General features: G+C 50.4%; 2 protein-coding genes across 6 annotated transcripts in view; one reads left to right on the top strand and one right to left on the bottom strand.

Moving 5' to 3' along the window:
- LOC123078369 (metal transporter Nramp4) overlaps positions 1-14049 on the top strand; it is a 37772-nt gene extending 23723 nt beyond the window's left edge. For 3 of the 5 annotated variants that reach the window (XM_044500856.1, XM_044500857.1, XM_044500859.1), the window contains 6 exons: positions 3922-3991; positions 4424-4594; positions 4882-4986; positions 5783-5908; positions 5995-6090; positions 13490-14049. In XM_044500856.1, coding sequence (XP_044356791.1) covers positions 3922-3991; positions 4424-4594; positions 4882-4986; positions 5783-5908; positions 5995-6090; positions 13490-13786 — 865 coding nt within the window. In that variant the 3' untranslated portion in view covers positions 13787-14049. The remainder of the gene's footprint in view (positions 1-3921; positions 3992-4423; positions 4595-4881; positions 4987-5782; positions 5909-5994; positions 6091-13489) is intronic. The other 2 variants (XR_006437388.1, XM_044500858.1) reach the window with 2 other exon arrangements.
- On the bottom strand, positions 7675-13291 carry LOC123078371 (potassium/sodium hyperpolarization-activated cyclic nucleotide-gated channel 4). Its single transcript, XM_044500860.1, has 2 exons — positions 11955-13291; positions 7675-8042 (listed from the first exon to the last, which is right to left on the bottom strand). Exons 1-2 carry the CDS (start codon positions 12337-12339, stop codon positions 8026-8028), a joined length of 402 nt encoding a protein of 133 aa, XP_044356795.1. The 5' UTR covers positions 12340-13291; the 3' UTR covers positions 7675-8025.
- Positions 14050-16482: the final 2433 nt, after the last annotated feature.

Below are 16482 nucleotides of genomic sequence, written 5' to 3'. Positions count from 1 at the left end.
TTTGCTAAGGGCACAGCTCAACAAGCCCAAAAAACATAAAAAAGGGGAGGCCGAAGCCGGAGAACATGTCCGGCGCCTAATCTGGCTCCGGAGGTGGCGGAGGGAGTGGCGGCGACAGACGGACGGCCATCGAGCGAAGGTCGGCGATGAAGGCGGAGATGGCGTCCCGGTCCTGTGGGCGGCTAAGCGGCCGCCAAAGCTGCAAGTAACCAGAGTTTGGAAAGAGAGTCAGTAGCCCGTCGGAGAGGGATGCGTTGAATCACAAGCTTATTGCGAATCGTCCAGAGGGTCCACGCGATTGCCCCAATCTGAAGCCATCTAATGTGGCGAGAGGGCAGGGGGAGTTCTGGAGTTCGGCGAAGAGGTCGGGGAAGTTGGTGTGGCACCAATTACCCCCACCACCTCTCTAAAGCAGCTCCAGACGAATTGAGCGGACACACAGGAGAAGATGTGATTCGAATCTTCGGGGGTACCACACAGCGGGCAGAGGCCGGACCCAGGGCCATTGCGCTTGCGAACCTCCACCCCAGACGGTATCTGCCCTCGGATCCATTGCCACATGAAGATCCGGATTTTCAAAGGAATGCGGATGGACCACACCGCCAAAAGTGGGGGAGGAGCGGAGGAGGGGGCAATGGCCATATAGAGGGACTTGGTGGAGAACTGGCCTGAAGGCTCAAGGCGCCACCGAACCTCATCCGGGCCAGCATCCACAACCGGCTCGTGGAGAGCAACACAATCAAGTAGCTCCTGCCAGGCGGCGGCTTCCGGAGGCCCAAATGGCCTCCGGAAAGCGAGGCGCCCTAGGTCAATAAGGGCCCTCTCTACTGAGATCGAAGGAGCGACGGCGATGGAGAAGAGGTCAGGGAAGCGTGCCGCGAAGGGGGTGTCTCCCGCCCAACAGTCAAACCAGAACAAAGTCGCAGCTCCCGATCCGACCGAGATGGAGGTCCCAATGTGGAGGACAGGGAGCAGTTGGATGACCGACTGCCAAAACTGGGAACCGCCGGACCTCTGACAGAAGGCCAGGGGTTGCCCACGCAGGTACTTGCTCCGGATGATGTCTAACCAAAGGCCGCCGTGCCCTTGCGAAATGCGCCAGAGCCAGCGGGAAAGGAGGGCAATATTCATGCGCTTAGAGCACATGATACCGCGACCTCCTTGTTCCCGGGGCTTGCAGATGTCTGGCCAGCTAACCATATGGTATTTCTGCTTATTGTTATCGCCAGCCCAATAGATGCGAGACTGGACTTTGGTGATCTCATGGTGTAGAGTCTCGTGAAGGCTGTAGAAGCTCATGAGGAACAAGAGGAGGCTGGAGAGGGAGGAGTTGATGAGAATCGTCCGAGCCGCCTTCGACAGCCACCTACCCTGCCATGGCTCAATACGCGTTTGCAGCTTGGCCACGGTCGGGCGCAAGTCAGCAACGGTAAGCCGAGAGTCACTAATGGGCGTTCCCAAGTAAGTCGTGGGGAAGGAGCCCAGTCGGCAGTTGAGACGGTTGGCAATGTCGAGGGCCTCTGCCGGAGAGTATCCCATCACCATCACATCACTCTTGTCGAAGTTGATCTTGAGGCCAGACATTTGTTGGAAGCAGAGGAGAAGGAACTTAAGGTTGGCGATGTCCGCCTCCGAGCCTTCGACCATGATGATGGTGTCGTCGGCGTACTGGAGAAGGGAGATCCCGGAGCCACCGGCGAGGTGGGGAGTGATCCCATGAATATGGCCCGCAACCTTAGCCTTGTCCAGGATGGCGGCAAGCGCGTCCACCACCATGTTGAACAAGAATGGGGAGAAAGGATCGCCTTGTCTAACCCCACAAAGAGTGGGGAAGTAAGGGCCAATCTCCCCGTTGATGTTCACGGCAGTGCGACCGCAGGAAACCATCTGCATCACTCTGGTGATCCATCGGTCGTCGAAGCCTTTCCGGAGCAGAACTTCCTGAAGGAAGGGCCAGCTAACAGTGTCGTATGCTTTATGGAAGTCGATCTTCAGGAAGACCGCCCTGAGGTGTTTGGATCGGACCTCATGGAGGACTTCATGAAGAACTAGCACCCCATCCAGGATATACCGACCTTGAATGAAGGCGGATTGGTTGGGGTGGGTAATGTGGTCGGCAAGCAGGGTCACCCTATTGGCGTACCCTTTTGCCAGAATCCGGAAGATCACATTGATCACCGTAATCGGGCGAAACTGGCGAATGTCAGAAGCCCCAGGCACCTTGGGGATGAGCGAAATGATCCCATATTTGAGGCGCCCGAGGTCGATGGACCCAACGTAGAACTCGTCGAAGATGGCCATGATCTCAGGCTTGATCACATTCCAGAAGGTCTGGAAGAATTTAGCCGGGAGGCCATCCGGACCCGGGGCCGAGGTAGGGTTCATGCCTCTAATGGCAGCCCAGACCTCGCCCTCGGAGAAGGGGGCCGTAAGGGGCACGTTATCCGCATCGGAGACTAGCTGGCGGCCGGTCCAGCAGTCACGGGCCAGAGATAAGCCGCTCCGGGGAGCGGCTGAGAACAGGGACCTGTAGAACCCGTCGACATGGGCCCTAATGTCGCAGGGGGACTGCATAAGGGTCGCGCCATCCCAGAGTAGGGGGATGGTGTTGCATCTACGGCAACCGTTCGCTATGGCCTGGAAGTAGGCCGTGTTCGCATCGCCCTTCAACACCCATTTCTGGGCACCACGCAGACGCCAATAGGCCTCCTCATCGGTGTAGATGACAGAGAGTTGGTCTTCCAAGTCGTATCGGGAAAGCCACTCCTCAGGAGAGAGGCCGGTCGCATCGGCGCGCAGGTCCAAGGCCTGGATGGCGGTCAACAGGGCCTTCTTGCGCTCGCGGAGGTCACGCCCAGGTTGGCGCCCCACCCCTTCATGAACTGCCGGCCCCGCTTGGCACAGAATTGCCACGAGTCAATGGCAGAGGGGGGATGGGGCTGAGGGTGGGCGCGAGCCTCCACCCAACGGCGCCAACCGCCGCCACGAAACCAGTTTGGGACAACCAGAATGTCTCAAACCGAAATCGGGGGGGGGGGGATCGGGGATCGCTCGTTGGCGAAGGATAGGAGGAGGGGAACGTGGTCAGAACCAATCCGGGTGATGGCCCGGAGGGAAGCTAGGGAGCAGCGGAGGTCCCATTCCGGGGAGACTAGGACCCGGTCCAGGACGGACTGGGTCGGGGACGCCTGACGGTTGGTCCTGGTAAACCTGGCACCAATCCGATCTATTTCGCGGAGACCAAGGTCAGCAATGCAGTCATTAAACATTTGCATCCGAGCAAAGTTGACATTCGAGTTGCTCTTGTCATCCGCGAATCGAAGGAGGTTAAAATCGCCCCCCCCCACCACCGGAAGCGAGGCAGCCGAAACCTTCCGGTGGAGCTCCTCGAGGAAGGAGGCAGATCTACTATGGTCTGCAGGGCTGTAGACGATAATGACCTCCCACTTGAAGTTTAGGGCCCGTTCGTATAGCTCCATGCTAACAAAGAACCGGCCCCGGTCCATGCTACCCACCTCGAAGGTGGCATCCTTTACACCTAACAGGATGCCACCGGAATGGCCAGTGCTCCCACTAGAAGGGTGCCAATGCCAAGCAAAGAGGTGGGAGCTAAGCCGATCGAGTTCAGGGAGAGAGAATTCCGTGCGCATGGGGGGTTCACTCTTGCACCTATTAACGAGTGAACGAGAATTGGATGATTGGATCATTGTTTCCGGCTACATAAATATTCTCGTTCACTCTTGCACCTATTAACAAGACTATCCACTAAGGTTATTTTATACTCTTGGATGATTGGTTGAAAACGTTCAGTCCCTATTCCACAAATGAACTTTTATCACCCAAAAGCATAGGGGGTTTTGTCTAGTGTGTAAACTAAAAAGAAATAGCTTCCACTAATTTTGATTGTTTTTGAAATACAAGGCACAATCTCTTCCTACATTCTTCTCTTGTTTCATCAAGAAACTTACCATCATCCTCTGAAGCAGTTAAGGTAAATATCCAAATTTAGTATTTTTGTTCTATTTCGAATATTCTACTTAGACTTCCTTTTTCTATGTGCTTACAATACTATATGTCCCCATACACAATATAGCCCTTAAATGCAGTTGGCCATAGTGATTAATATCTTATTTCTTTCAAGAAACATGCAACATTTGAAATAGTATCTGTAGTAAACCACAAAATACTAGGCTAGCAAAGTGTACGAATTGCCAAGATTTTTGGAAATAAAAGAAGCCAAAAGGGGGGAAAAGATCTACACAAACATAAGCTAATTACACCATGCATTAAAGCTGACATGATTGTACAACATATATATAACAAGGTCATAGTATTTGCAGCTATTGCTAGATCTATGATACCCACTTCTTTGGTTCTAGTTGCAGAAGTACCAGCAGATATAATTTTAGTAATTTTTTTGCAGGATGCATCTGTGTTCTTCTTGCTAGAGAATGCATTCGCTTTGTTTCTTGCGCTTGTCATAAATGTTGCCATTGTATCACTCTCTGGAACTATATGTGCTGATAATCTTTCACTGGATGATACGAACACATGCAGCAGTCTCACTTTAAAGTCAGCATCCGTACTATTCAAGGTTAATATTTCCCCAAACATAATTGGGAGGTCATTCGCCTTACATTTCAGAAGTATAATACTCCCTCCGATCCATAATAAGTGTCGCAGTTTTGAACAACTTGTCGCAGTTTGTTTTGAACTAGTTCAAAACTGCGACACTTATTAGTTCAAAACTGCGACACTTATTATGGATCGGAGGGAGTAGGATTCACCATAAACAATAGACCATACATATTATGTACATAAAAATTCATAGAAGTAAATTATCATGTATACTCTCAGTTGAAAATCAATTTTATTTTACAGAATATTTTGGGACGGTCAAGATCAATTTTTTATGGTTTGGCATTATTAGCTTCTGGACAAAGCTGTGCAGTGGTTACCACCTACTCTGGGCAATACATTATGCAGGTAAAGTTGTAACATTGTTAACATTTTATTGGACTCGCAAATTCGTGTTGTGCACATTTAATTTATATTACATAATACAATGTTATTCTAAAATTGAACTTATTATAAGGGAGTAAGGGGAAAACTTATATGCCAGCACTAATTCTCGCAGACTAGAAATTTTATAACCATACATGCTAAAGGGGAAAACTTATATAAGTAACATTACTAACATACTTACGGGAAATACAATGGTGCACATGGTTCCACGCGCACCCATTATTAATAGTAAAATCTAAAAATAAAAAATCAAACAATTCAAAAAATTTAGCTAATCAAACTTAGTTGACGGTTCTGTTCATATATGAAGTTTTGCAAGGAAATGACACACGTCGTACTCTTAGCGAAGAAAATAAAATCTGATCTCCAAATTACTTCAAACATAGTCCTTTTTATAGCACCAATTTTATTATTATTTTTGCCTAGAATACCACGGATGTCATTTCTTCATGAAATTTCACATGTGAGTAGAACAATCGATCATGTATGTTACAAAAAAAAACAGAATTGTCTATTTTTTCTGATTTTACTATTCATAATAGGCGCACATGGAACATGTTCCAAAAATCCATGTCCCATACTTGCTCATTATTAAATTACATTTTCCATTTTTTTATTAAAAAATCATCTATTAAATATTTCAAAACTTAGAATAACGTTCAAGCCCTAGTTTTGCATTAAAAGTACATACAGTGTTGGTGGTGCTTTACGAGTTCAATGCCCCTCGGTATAATTTATCTAACATGAACATTCACAGGGATTCTCAGGGATGAGGGTATTCATCATATACCTTTTTGCTCCCTGTCTCACCATGGTGCCTACTTTGATAATTTGCGGCATTGGTGGTGCTTTACGAGTTCGTCAACTTATCAATATAGCAGCGGTCACCTTTCCATCTCAATCCACCATAAAGTAAATGAGTATACAGGCTATGCGCATGTTTAATGACGTTTTATTTGTGTGCTGCAGGTCATATTGTCGTTTGTGCTGCCATTTGCTCTCGTTCCTCTCCTCAAATTCAGTAGCTGTTGCTCAATGATAGGACCATACAAGAACTCAACATGGGTAAGCTCACTCATACTATGGTTATTACCATGATACATAATAACTTGTGAGGTGAGAATAACATAAAAATTGATATATATTTTAGTATTGTACAACCTAATAATTTCATAGTATTATCTCACTGTACTTCGATGAAATGGGAGAATCAAGTCATCGAGGACTATTCCCTTGTGTAACACGAGAAACATTCCGAGTTGCTCCATGAGCTTACTCGAGTGACGTAGGCATCCTAAGTGGGGAATCTGAACCATCTACGCCCTAAGCAGGGAGGGGCAGTGGCAAGGTCATCCCCCCCCCCCCCCCCCCCCCCCCCCCCCGCGCACGGGGTGTCGACATCTAACTTGCTCGACCATCAAGGTCTAGCAAGGATTATTTTGTTGCAAAGGGTAACGAAAAGTCTGTATACCCCGAAACGACATACTCCCTGTCACAGTTGCACACCCTTGACGACACCCCTGACGCACCGTAGCTCCCCCTCGCGGCATCAGGATTGCATCGATGAGAAGAATGCATTCAGACAAAAAGGGGATTGAAGCATGCATCATGGAGGACGAATTTCGTCATTCAGTCTACACTGATCGCCACAAGCGTACATCGCGTGCACTGAGAAGTTTTCCATTAGTTGCACCCATCTACTCATATTGATGCCACCAACCGCCTAGACACTGTCACTTGTCCTAATATTGTCGTTGGCCGCCCGCACCATGATCTATGCCAATCCAGTTCACGCCCGCGGTTAGTCATTTTCCGCGCAGCCAATGGCGGATTATGTTTAGGAGGTTGGCGGCATCTAGATGAGTAGATAGGTGCGAGTAACTGGAGAAAAATTCACTAAGCGCGACGTACACTTGCGGTGGTTGGTGTAGACTGAACGACGAAATTCGTCCCCCACGATGCACGGTTCGAGCTCTTTTTTGTTTGAGCGGTTTTTTCTCGGTGATGTAGCCGTCATGGCGCGAGGGTTCGAGTAGGGGAACTACGGTGCCTCAAGGATGTGAAGTTGTGGTGCTTTTGGTTGCCCATTGCAACTAACCTCTGTTGGTTGCCGTTACCAACGATAAGTATATTTTTTTAACAGGGTACTTCTTTTGCCTTTTTTTAATTTAGAGATATAAATCTAATATTTCTTATAAAAATATATATATTTTAAGTATTCATAGTTTGGTGGTGTGTGCTCTGTCTCCTGTTTCTATGTATAGATGCAATCATATGGTACATGGTTTTTAGTAAAATGGTCAGATGAAGTTTACAAGAATTTGAATATTAAGACTACATACATCTGCCCTCACATGTAATTCCGAATCTTGGTTGGACCATGAAACATACAGAAAGTAAGAGTAGACAAGCTCCGATGTGAATAATAGGTAGTGACAATCACAAGAAGTCTTATTGATGGCATACTTTGTGTTCATTTTCTTATTTGAAGGTCGAATTTAACTTTAAAGTTATGTATCTTGTGTCCATACGTCAAAACAAATCTCATTTTGCTAAACATTTGGATCTCAATCAGATGTCATGTTGCTTGTGACTACCTAAACACAAACAAGATGGCATACAAGATGCTACATATCAAAGTAGTCGTTTACCAGGAAACTAGGAATCGGTTCCAGCACATGCATTTTGTTCAACAGAGAGTAATATTTTACCGAAAAAGGTTTTCGCCCTACTTTATAAATAAAGCAAACCACCACAGCCACAAAGTATCACAGAGGTTCACCCACACACACACAGAAAGTCGCACAACATAGAGTACAAGAGGGTTCTGCTGAGGGCACAGCTCAACAAGCCCTGAAAACGAAAACAAAGGCTGTTACACCGCAGCTAAGAAGCTAATCCGGCTCAGGTGGTGGAGGAGGAAGCGGCGGCGCCAAGCGAAGAGCCATCGCGCGAAGGTCAGCAATGATGATGTTGATGGCGTCCTAGTCCTGGCGGCGGCTAAGCGGCCGCCAGAGCTGCAAATAACCACACATTTTGAATACTGCGTCAGTGGCACGTCGAAGAGGCACTCACTGGATGACAAGCTTATTACGCACGGTCCAGAGCGTCCAAGCAAGGACCCCAATGAGCAGTCACCTAATGTGGCGGCCCGAAGGGGTAGATGCCTGGACCTCGGTGAGTAGGTCGGGGAAGTTGGTGTTGCACCAACTACCCCTGATTACCTCACGGAGGTAGCTCTAGAGGAACTGGGCGGAGACGCACGAGAAGAAAATGTGATTCGAGGTTTACTTAGTCCTACTAGGGGACACATCCCATCGCCCGAGCCATTCCATTTTAACACCTCCACGCCGGAGGGAAGCCGAGCACGGATCCATTGCGATAGGAAGATCCTGATCTTGAGGGGCACACAGATAGCCTAGATCAACTCGAGGACCGCCGGGCCTGGGGTGGGGGCGATGGCTTGGTATAGGGACTTTGTGGAGAATCAACCCGAGGGCTCTAGGCGCCAGGATAAGCGGTCATGAGGCTGTGCCAGATCAGGCTCGTGAAGCGCAACGGCCTCCAGGAGCTCATGCCAGGCGGCGATTTCTGGGGGGGCCAAATGGCCGCCGGAATGCGAGACGCCCTAAGTCAAGAAGGGCCGTCTCGACGGAGATCCTAGGCTCCACCGCAATGGAGAAGAGATCCGGGAACCGGGCAGCGAAGGGGGAGTCCCCAGCCCACCAGTCGAACCAAAACAGAGTGGTTGTCCCAGAGCCGACCGTGATGGAGGTCCCGATGCGGAGAACCGGGAGCAGTTGGATGACGGACTGCCAGAACTGGGATCCCCTTGCCCTAAGGCAGAAGGCAAGAGGTTGGCCGCGCAAGTATTTGTTTCGGATGATTTGCAACCACAGGCCACCCTCGCCATTCGCAATGCGCCAGAGCCACCTCGTCAGGAGTGCCAGGTTCATGTGTTTGGAGGACATGATGCCGATGCCCCCTTGGTCCCTAGGTTTGCAGATGTCGGTCCAGCGAACCATATGGTATTTCTGCTTATCACCATCACCGGCCCAGTAAAAGCGCGCCTGGACTGCACCGATCTCATGGTGCAACGTTTCGGGCAGACTGTAGAAACTCATGATGAACAGGAGGAGGCTGGACAAGGACGAGTTGATGAGGATCGTCCGAGCCGCCTTAGACAACCATCGCCCTTGCCATGGCTCGATACGGTGTTGAAGCTTGAGCATCGAGGGCCGCAGGTCAGCCACAGAGAGTCGAGAGTCGCTAATGGGGATCCCCAGGTAGGTGGTGGGGAAAGAACCAAGCCGACAGTTGAGTCGGTTAGCAATACTCTGGCTCTCGGAGGGGGAATAGCCTAAAATCATTACCTCGCTCTTATCGAAGTTTATTTTGAGACGTGACAACTGTTGGAAGCACAACAGCAGAAATTTGAGGTTCAGATATCGGCTGTCGAGCATTCCACCATGATAATGGTGTCGCCGGCATATTGGAGGGAGACACCACCTCCCTCCACTAGGTGCGGGACTATGCCGTGGATGTGGCCCCCGCGGTCTTCGCCTTATCAAGGATCGTCGCCAGGGCGTCAACCACCATGTTGAACATAAACGGAGAGAAGGGGTCACCCTGCCTAACCCCACATAACCGATCTCCCCATTAATGTTAACCGCGGTGTGCCCAGAGGCCACCATCTGCATGACCCGGGTGACCCAGCGATCGTCGAACCCTTTCCTGAGCAACACTTCCCGAAGGAAGGACCAGCTAACCGCGTCGTAGGCTTTGTGGAAGTCAATTTTCAGGAAGATTGCTTTGAGGTTTTTGGACTGGACCTCATGCAGAACTTCATGGAAGACAAGGACCCCATCCGGAATATACCGGCCTTGGATGAAGGCGGACTGGTCAGGGTGGGTGATGCAGTCAGCCAAAGGGGCCACCCTATTGGCGTACCCCTTTGCCAGAATGCGGAAGATCACATTGATCACCGTGATTGGTAGGAACTGACCAATGTCCGAGGCTCCAGGCACCTTGGGAATCAATGTGATGATCCCGTAGTTAAGGCGGTGGAGGTCAATGGTGCCCACATAGAACTCCTCAAAGAGGGCCATGACCTCCGGCTTGATGGCAGTCCAGAAGGTCTGGAAGAACTTCACCGGCAGACCGTCGGGGCCAGGGGCGGACGATGGATTCATTCCGTTAATCGCCTCCCAGACTTCCTCCTCGGTGAACGGAGCCGTGAGGGCAGCATTTTCCGCGGGCGAGATGCACTGTGGACCAACCCAGAAGTCCGTAGCTAGGGCCAAGCCTCCCCTAGGGGGCGGAAAAAGGGCTTTATAGAAGCCATCGACATGAGCACGGATCTTGGCCGGGCGCTGCAGGAGGGTTTCCCCATCCCAAAGCAAGGGGATGGTATTCCGCCTCCTACGACCATTGGCGATGGCCTGGAAATAGGCCGTATTGGCGTCACCCTCGAGGACCCACTTTTGGGTCCCCCAGAGTCGCCAATACGCCTCCTCGTCGGTGTAAATGACCGTGAGCTGATCCTCAAGGTCATAACGAAGCAGCCACTCATCGGGGGCTAGTCCCACCGAGTTGGCCTGGAGGTCCAACGCTTGGATGGAGGCAAGGAGGGCCTTCTTGCGATCCCACAGGTCCCGTCCGAGGTTTGCGCCCCAACCCTTCATAAACTGACGAGAGCGCTTGGCACAGAAGTGCCAATCATCCACCGCCAAGATGGACCGGTGAGGGGCGAGCCGGGCCTCCATCCAGCGGTCCTGAGCAGCCTCAGCGAAATCGTTCTGGTTAAGACAGAACGTCTCAAAGCGAAACCTAGGCGCAGTGGGCGGGCGGTCATCCTGAGAAGACAGGAGCAGAATGACATGGTCCGAGCCAATCCGGGTGATGGCGTGGAGGGAGGCAAGGGGGCAGCGATGCTCCCACTCTGGCGAGACCAAGACGCGGTCCAGAACGGAGCGGGTCGGGTCCGCTTGGCGGTTGGTCCAGGTGAATCCGGCACCAATCCTGTGTAATTCCCGCAGACCGAGCTTGGCGATGCAATCATTGAACATCTGCATCCGAGGGAAGTTTACTAGACCGTTGCTCTTATCCTCCGCAAAACGGAGGAGGTTGAAGTCACCACCCACTATGACCGGCAAGCACGCGGCCGACACCTTCCTCTTGAGTTCATCAAGGAAGGACGCAGATCGGCGGTGGTCAGCGGGGCCATAGACAATGATGATCTCCCACTTGAAGTTGAGAGCACGCTCGAACAATGCCATTCTGACAAAGAACTCTCCCCTATCCATACCACCCACCTCAAAGGTGGCATCCTTGACACCTAGCAGGATGCCACCCGAGTGCCCGGCGATCCCACTAGAAGGGAGCCAATGTCAGGCAAACATGTGGGTGCTCAGCCGCTCAAGCTCAGACAAGGAGAACTCTGTGCGCATGGTCTCTTGGATTGCCACGATGTCTATCCGCTCATCTCGCATGTACTCGATGAGTTGACGGCGCCGGCCTTGCCGAAACCGTGAATGTTCCAAAAAGGGTCCGCATTAAGCCGCCATCGCGGGGCTGCTTGACCCGAGGACACGGGAGGCGCTTTGGGCACGGAGGGCGCCGGTGCGGGAGCGGGTGCGGCCACGGATCTCCAGGGCCGCTTGCGGGGCTTGGCTATCTGACTGGGTGGACGTGTGAGGTCCACTGGCCACGGGGGGAGGGGCGTGGCCAGGCGAGCACGAGCCTCAACCAACCTCCCATCCAGGATTTCCCGGGCCCGGATTGCCTTGATCTGGACTAGGGGGGGGGAGCCACCTCTCCCCTGGAAACTATAGCGGAGTTGGCCGCGACCTTAGCTAAGTGCCCAAGCGGAGCCGACTCCAAGGCAGAAAACGGGCATGTAGAAGAACTAGCTAGGATGATTGGGGTACCTGGCTCAAGGTTGCGGGCCGCGGCCCGAAGCTCCGCCCGCTCTGGGATGGGCAGAGCAGGGTTGCCAGCCGGCCGAGCAGCAACGATCCGGGCGCTACGCCATGAGGACGTCACCGGAGTCGAGGTCGAGCGCCCACGCCTGGAGTAGGAAGCTGTCCGTGGCGGGTGGGGAGGCGCAACCACAGGTGTAGATAGGACGGAGGCCACCCCACTCCCCATGGCTGACAGGAAGGAGGTGGGGGTGGCGGGCAGGCCAGGCGAGGCTGGAGGAGACGCACCGGTCCTCACCCCAGTCGGCGGAGCACACACCAGCAGCCGGTCCTCACCCCAGTCGGCGGGGTCCGAGGTGGGGGAGCGCGGAGGTGTCACCGGAAGGACGAGCATTCCCACACTGGAAGTGCCGGAGGAGTCAGCCGGACCAGCGGGAGAAACAGCGCCCAACGGAACGTGTGGACTTGGAGGCTAGATGAACTGAATGACGCGATGAACGGACGGAAGGGGGAGCGCTGGGCGACGGCAGGCCGGAGCGGCATGGGGGAGCCGGCGGTCAACGCCGGCGCTGGAGCACGGGTGGAAGGGCCAATCCTGTTGGAGCGCCACAACGACCTGGCGGAGCCCATGTCGGAACGGCCGGCCACACCCCAAGAGTGGCGACGGCGACCCCCACCCCTGCGCAAGGACGGGCCTTGTCCCACTGGCGGCCGAGCACTCCGGCGAGACCGCGAGATGGCGACGGAGCCGCCATCCATGCTGGTTAGCACCGAGAGGCTACGGGGAGGAGGTAGGGCGTAGTCGCGGCGCTGGATGGAGAGGCCAGCCGCCCGATCCGCATCCTCGGCGAGGTCGGCCCAGCGAGCCGGCGTGGGTGGCGACGAGGCCTCCGGAGGGGACGGCGGGCGAAGGGCGGAGGGCGCGGTAGCGGGGGCGACGCCAGGGGGCTCGCCGGCGGGCCGGGGCGGCGGAGGGGCAGGGGTCGGGGCAGTCGCCCGGGGCGTCGCCAGATCCCGATTCAAGCGCCATCGCCTCTTGGTTTCTCATTCTCCTCGGAGTAATATTTTCGTATCAAAATGATGCCAAATTACACCCGGCCTCTGTAGTGACACAATATCAAGACCATCGAGACTTCGAGGATGCACAATGCTAGAAAGATTAAGGAGGAAAAACAAAGAGAAACGACGCGGCCAAAGACTTGCAACAGATAAGCAGCAACACCATCCACCGTACTTGAAAGCACATGAACTACAAGAAAGGTTCTCCGAAAGCAACGCCTCGGGAAAGGAAATGATGCGCAGGCTCCACCGTTGTCGGGTCCAACCACTGAGGGTCGGATCTTGGGTTTCACCCCTAGAGCACGTCTAAGAGAGACTACAAACCAATGCCTTCAGCAAATTCATACAAGGCCCTTTTCTTATTCATCGATGATGCCATAAAATAATTTGTTTATTTAGGTTGTGCTATTTCTATTGTTTTAAAATAAACTTTTGCAACATGGATTTGAAGTTATTCGTTCTTGTTGCACCTTAAATTTGTGCAGATCACGAGAATATCATGGATCCTGTCGTTGGTGATCATCGGCATCAATACTTATTTCTTTTGTACTAGCTTCGTCAGTTGGCTTGTATATAGTGACCTACCAAGATTTGCTAAAGCAATAATTAGCACCCTCGTCTTCCCTTTCATGGCGGCCTATATTGTAGCGGTCATTTACTTGGCTTTCAGAAAAGTTAGTACTAATGCCGTACTCCCCTCCAGTTCAGTTTCTTGTGAGATTGAAGTGGCAGAGGTGCCAAGACAAGACAACAAGGATGAAGTTTTGGCTCTACATTGCTAGATTGAAAGATTGGATCCAGACCTTGTTTTGGAGACGGTAATATCTTGATTTCTTCAAGAATGAAGCCGTTTTCGGTGCAATTAGTGCGATCCAAAAAGTCCCTTGTAACTCTTCGATGAACAAAGCATCAACTAGTTCATGTATAGCATATCAGCACTCAATGGATGGCATATATAGTGGGAAATCATTTACTGGTCTTTTAGTTACTCAATTGTTTGTCATGCACGTTCAAATAGGCACCTAATATAAGGTATTTCTTGTGATGGCCTACTTGTGCATATATTGTATACTGAAAACTGCTATATGGTCTCTTCAGAAATATTTATATTGTGGAGAAATGCTACCTTCCAGCTGGTCTGTTTTTTCAGAAAACTTACTAGATAGATAGCCACCAGAATAGAAGAGCTTGCCCCACCCATGAGTAAATATTTCATTGTAGCCTCATTAGACCGTAGATCTCTCTTAGTATATCCATACAACAGGTAGGAACATAAGCTAAAACATTCTGGAGCTATAAAGATAGTTATTAAATGTTAGCACCACATAAAAACATTCCCTCTAGAGTAGCTGTTAATATGAATAAGAGAAACTCTGTTATAACCATTTCCGTACATTCAATGTACTCTAAGGATAGAGGAATACATAAGTTGAACATAATAAAATGAGAAATTGAAAGATTTTGTTGAAATTGTTTGTTTGGAAATTTTCTAAAAAGCTAATTGTAAATTCTTCTCTCCATCGGAACAATAGGGCCGTTGTGCTTATTACCCCCTCCTTTCCAAAATATAAGACGTCAATTGACTTTCTTGGTTTTCGTTGCACAACTTCATTGACTTTCTTGGTCTTCGTTGCACAACTTCGACTATGATTTTCACGTATTGAATATCTATAAAATTAGTATACATGTATATGAAAAAAATTGTTTTGCAAGACAAATATGATGATGCCATTTATACATGTTCAATCCAGATACTTTGACATATATTAGTGGTCAAAGTCGTGCATCAAAGACCGTGCAAAGTCAATTGCGCTATATATTTGGTAAGGAGGGAGTACTAAACTTTTTTTTTCTGCGGGGGTATTACTAAACTTGGTTGAAGAGATGAAATAGAACCAAGGTCTATCTTTTTTATGAGAGGTTGAATTGATTATCGGAAGAAAGTTAATTGCAAAAAAAGAAAAACATCACAACAACCAGAATAATTTCAAAACCACTCGCCGTTTTGGTTTTTCTTTAAAGAAATTGAAACTGATCTTATGTAATGCATTTTTGAAATAGCACGGACCGGCAGCTATATGGCCACCTAGCATATATCTAATAATATCCCAACAACCAGCTGTATGGAGTTGTGTTGTTACTTATAATCAACCTAATAGCCTACTCATATAATAGTAGGTCATATTTTGTGCTATGTCATTAATATGTGAATCATAGGGATTAGGGAACTGAACGTAGTTCAGATTATTAGGTTCTTGCTGGTGGAACCAACCCATCGGGGTTCAAGCCCTAGACTTGGTACTGATACTTGCATTTTTTTGATTTATTTCAGACCTTCCGATGATATTCGTTTAACTTCTAGACTTGGCACTGGTGCTCTCATTTTTTTGGATTTATTTCAGACATTACGGCGGTGTTTGGTGTTCTCATTTTTTTTGGATTTATTTCAGACATTACGGCGATGTTTGTTTAGTGAGGGAGATGTGGTGCTCATAGGAGCAGGGTAGGTGTAGGGATGAGTCTATGTGAGCATCTGCGATTGTATTTGAACCCACTACATGTGAAGTGAATCATATTTTTCTCTTAGGAAGGATGTTGAAGCCCGTGTTACCATCAACTATAAATATATAGCCTGCTTCTGTTCTCTTCTCTCAAGTCTGATGTGGCATCTCTTAAAGCATCTACAACCCGGCTTCTCAAATGCTCATGTACGTCCGAGGGAATCGGTCTTACCAGTTGAAGACTCGCCATCAGAGTAGATCACCGTCTCTTCCCTGGACACAGATCCTTCCTGAAGATCCGCCCCATGGATGAAACCAACAAAGGCATGCTTCACGGCGGCTTGAACCTTGGCGGGTTGTGCGCGCTGAGCCGTCTTGAGATGTCGGTGCAGGTGTCCGGCTCAGGCCCTGACATGCCGATCTTGCCGATGAAGACGTGGATTCCGCCGAAGGGGACCCGGTACCCGTACTCAATTGAGCCGGCCTCGGGGCCCCAGCCAGCATCGTCGATGTAGAGCTTGCCGCGACGACTCTTGGTCATCCGGCCCACGACGTATCCCTTGATCCCTGCGAAGCTGCCCTTTAAGAACTTGAAACCACCGTGCGCTGGCCCCACGGTGGGCGCCAACTGTCGTGGATTTAACACGGCAGATGCCCTAGCAAAAGGACTTAAGTGTGGAGCCATCGCGACGTAGTTAGCTTGAAGGGGTTAAACGGGACAAAGGACACAGAGAGTTTACCCAGGTTCGGCCCCTCTCAACGAGGTAAAAGCCTACTCCTGCTTTAGGTTGTATTGCTTGGGTTTTGATTACCAGGGAGCGAATACGCTTTACCTAGTTCTCGACTTGTTGTTTCTTGCCCTCACCCGCCGCCGGGTCACCCCTTTATATACACAGGTTGATGCCCGGCGGCTTACAGAGTCCCGACCGGCTCATACACAATGTCTCCGGCTCAGTGACTAACTAAGCTTGCCTTAC

This window comes from Triticum aestivum, chromosome 3D, assembly GCF_018294505.1.
Source record: "Triticum aestivum cultivar Chinese Spring chromosome 3D, IWGSC CS RefSeq v2.1, whole genome shotgun sequence".
Lineage (NCBI taxonomy): Eukaryota > Viridiplantae > Streptophyta > Magnoliopsida > Poales > Poaceae > Triticum > Triticum aestivum.
This window is presented reverse-complemented; position numbering and strand designations above follow the sequence as displayed.

Bases quoted from the DNA above. Each gene is read 5' to 3' on its own strand.
- LOC123078371 (XM_044500860.1), bottom strand. From the start codon at position 12,339: ATGCTCGTCCTTCCGGTGACACCTCCGCGCTCCCCCACCTCGGACCCC.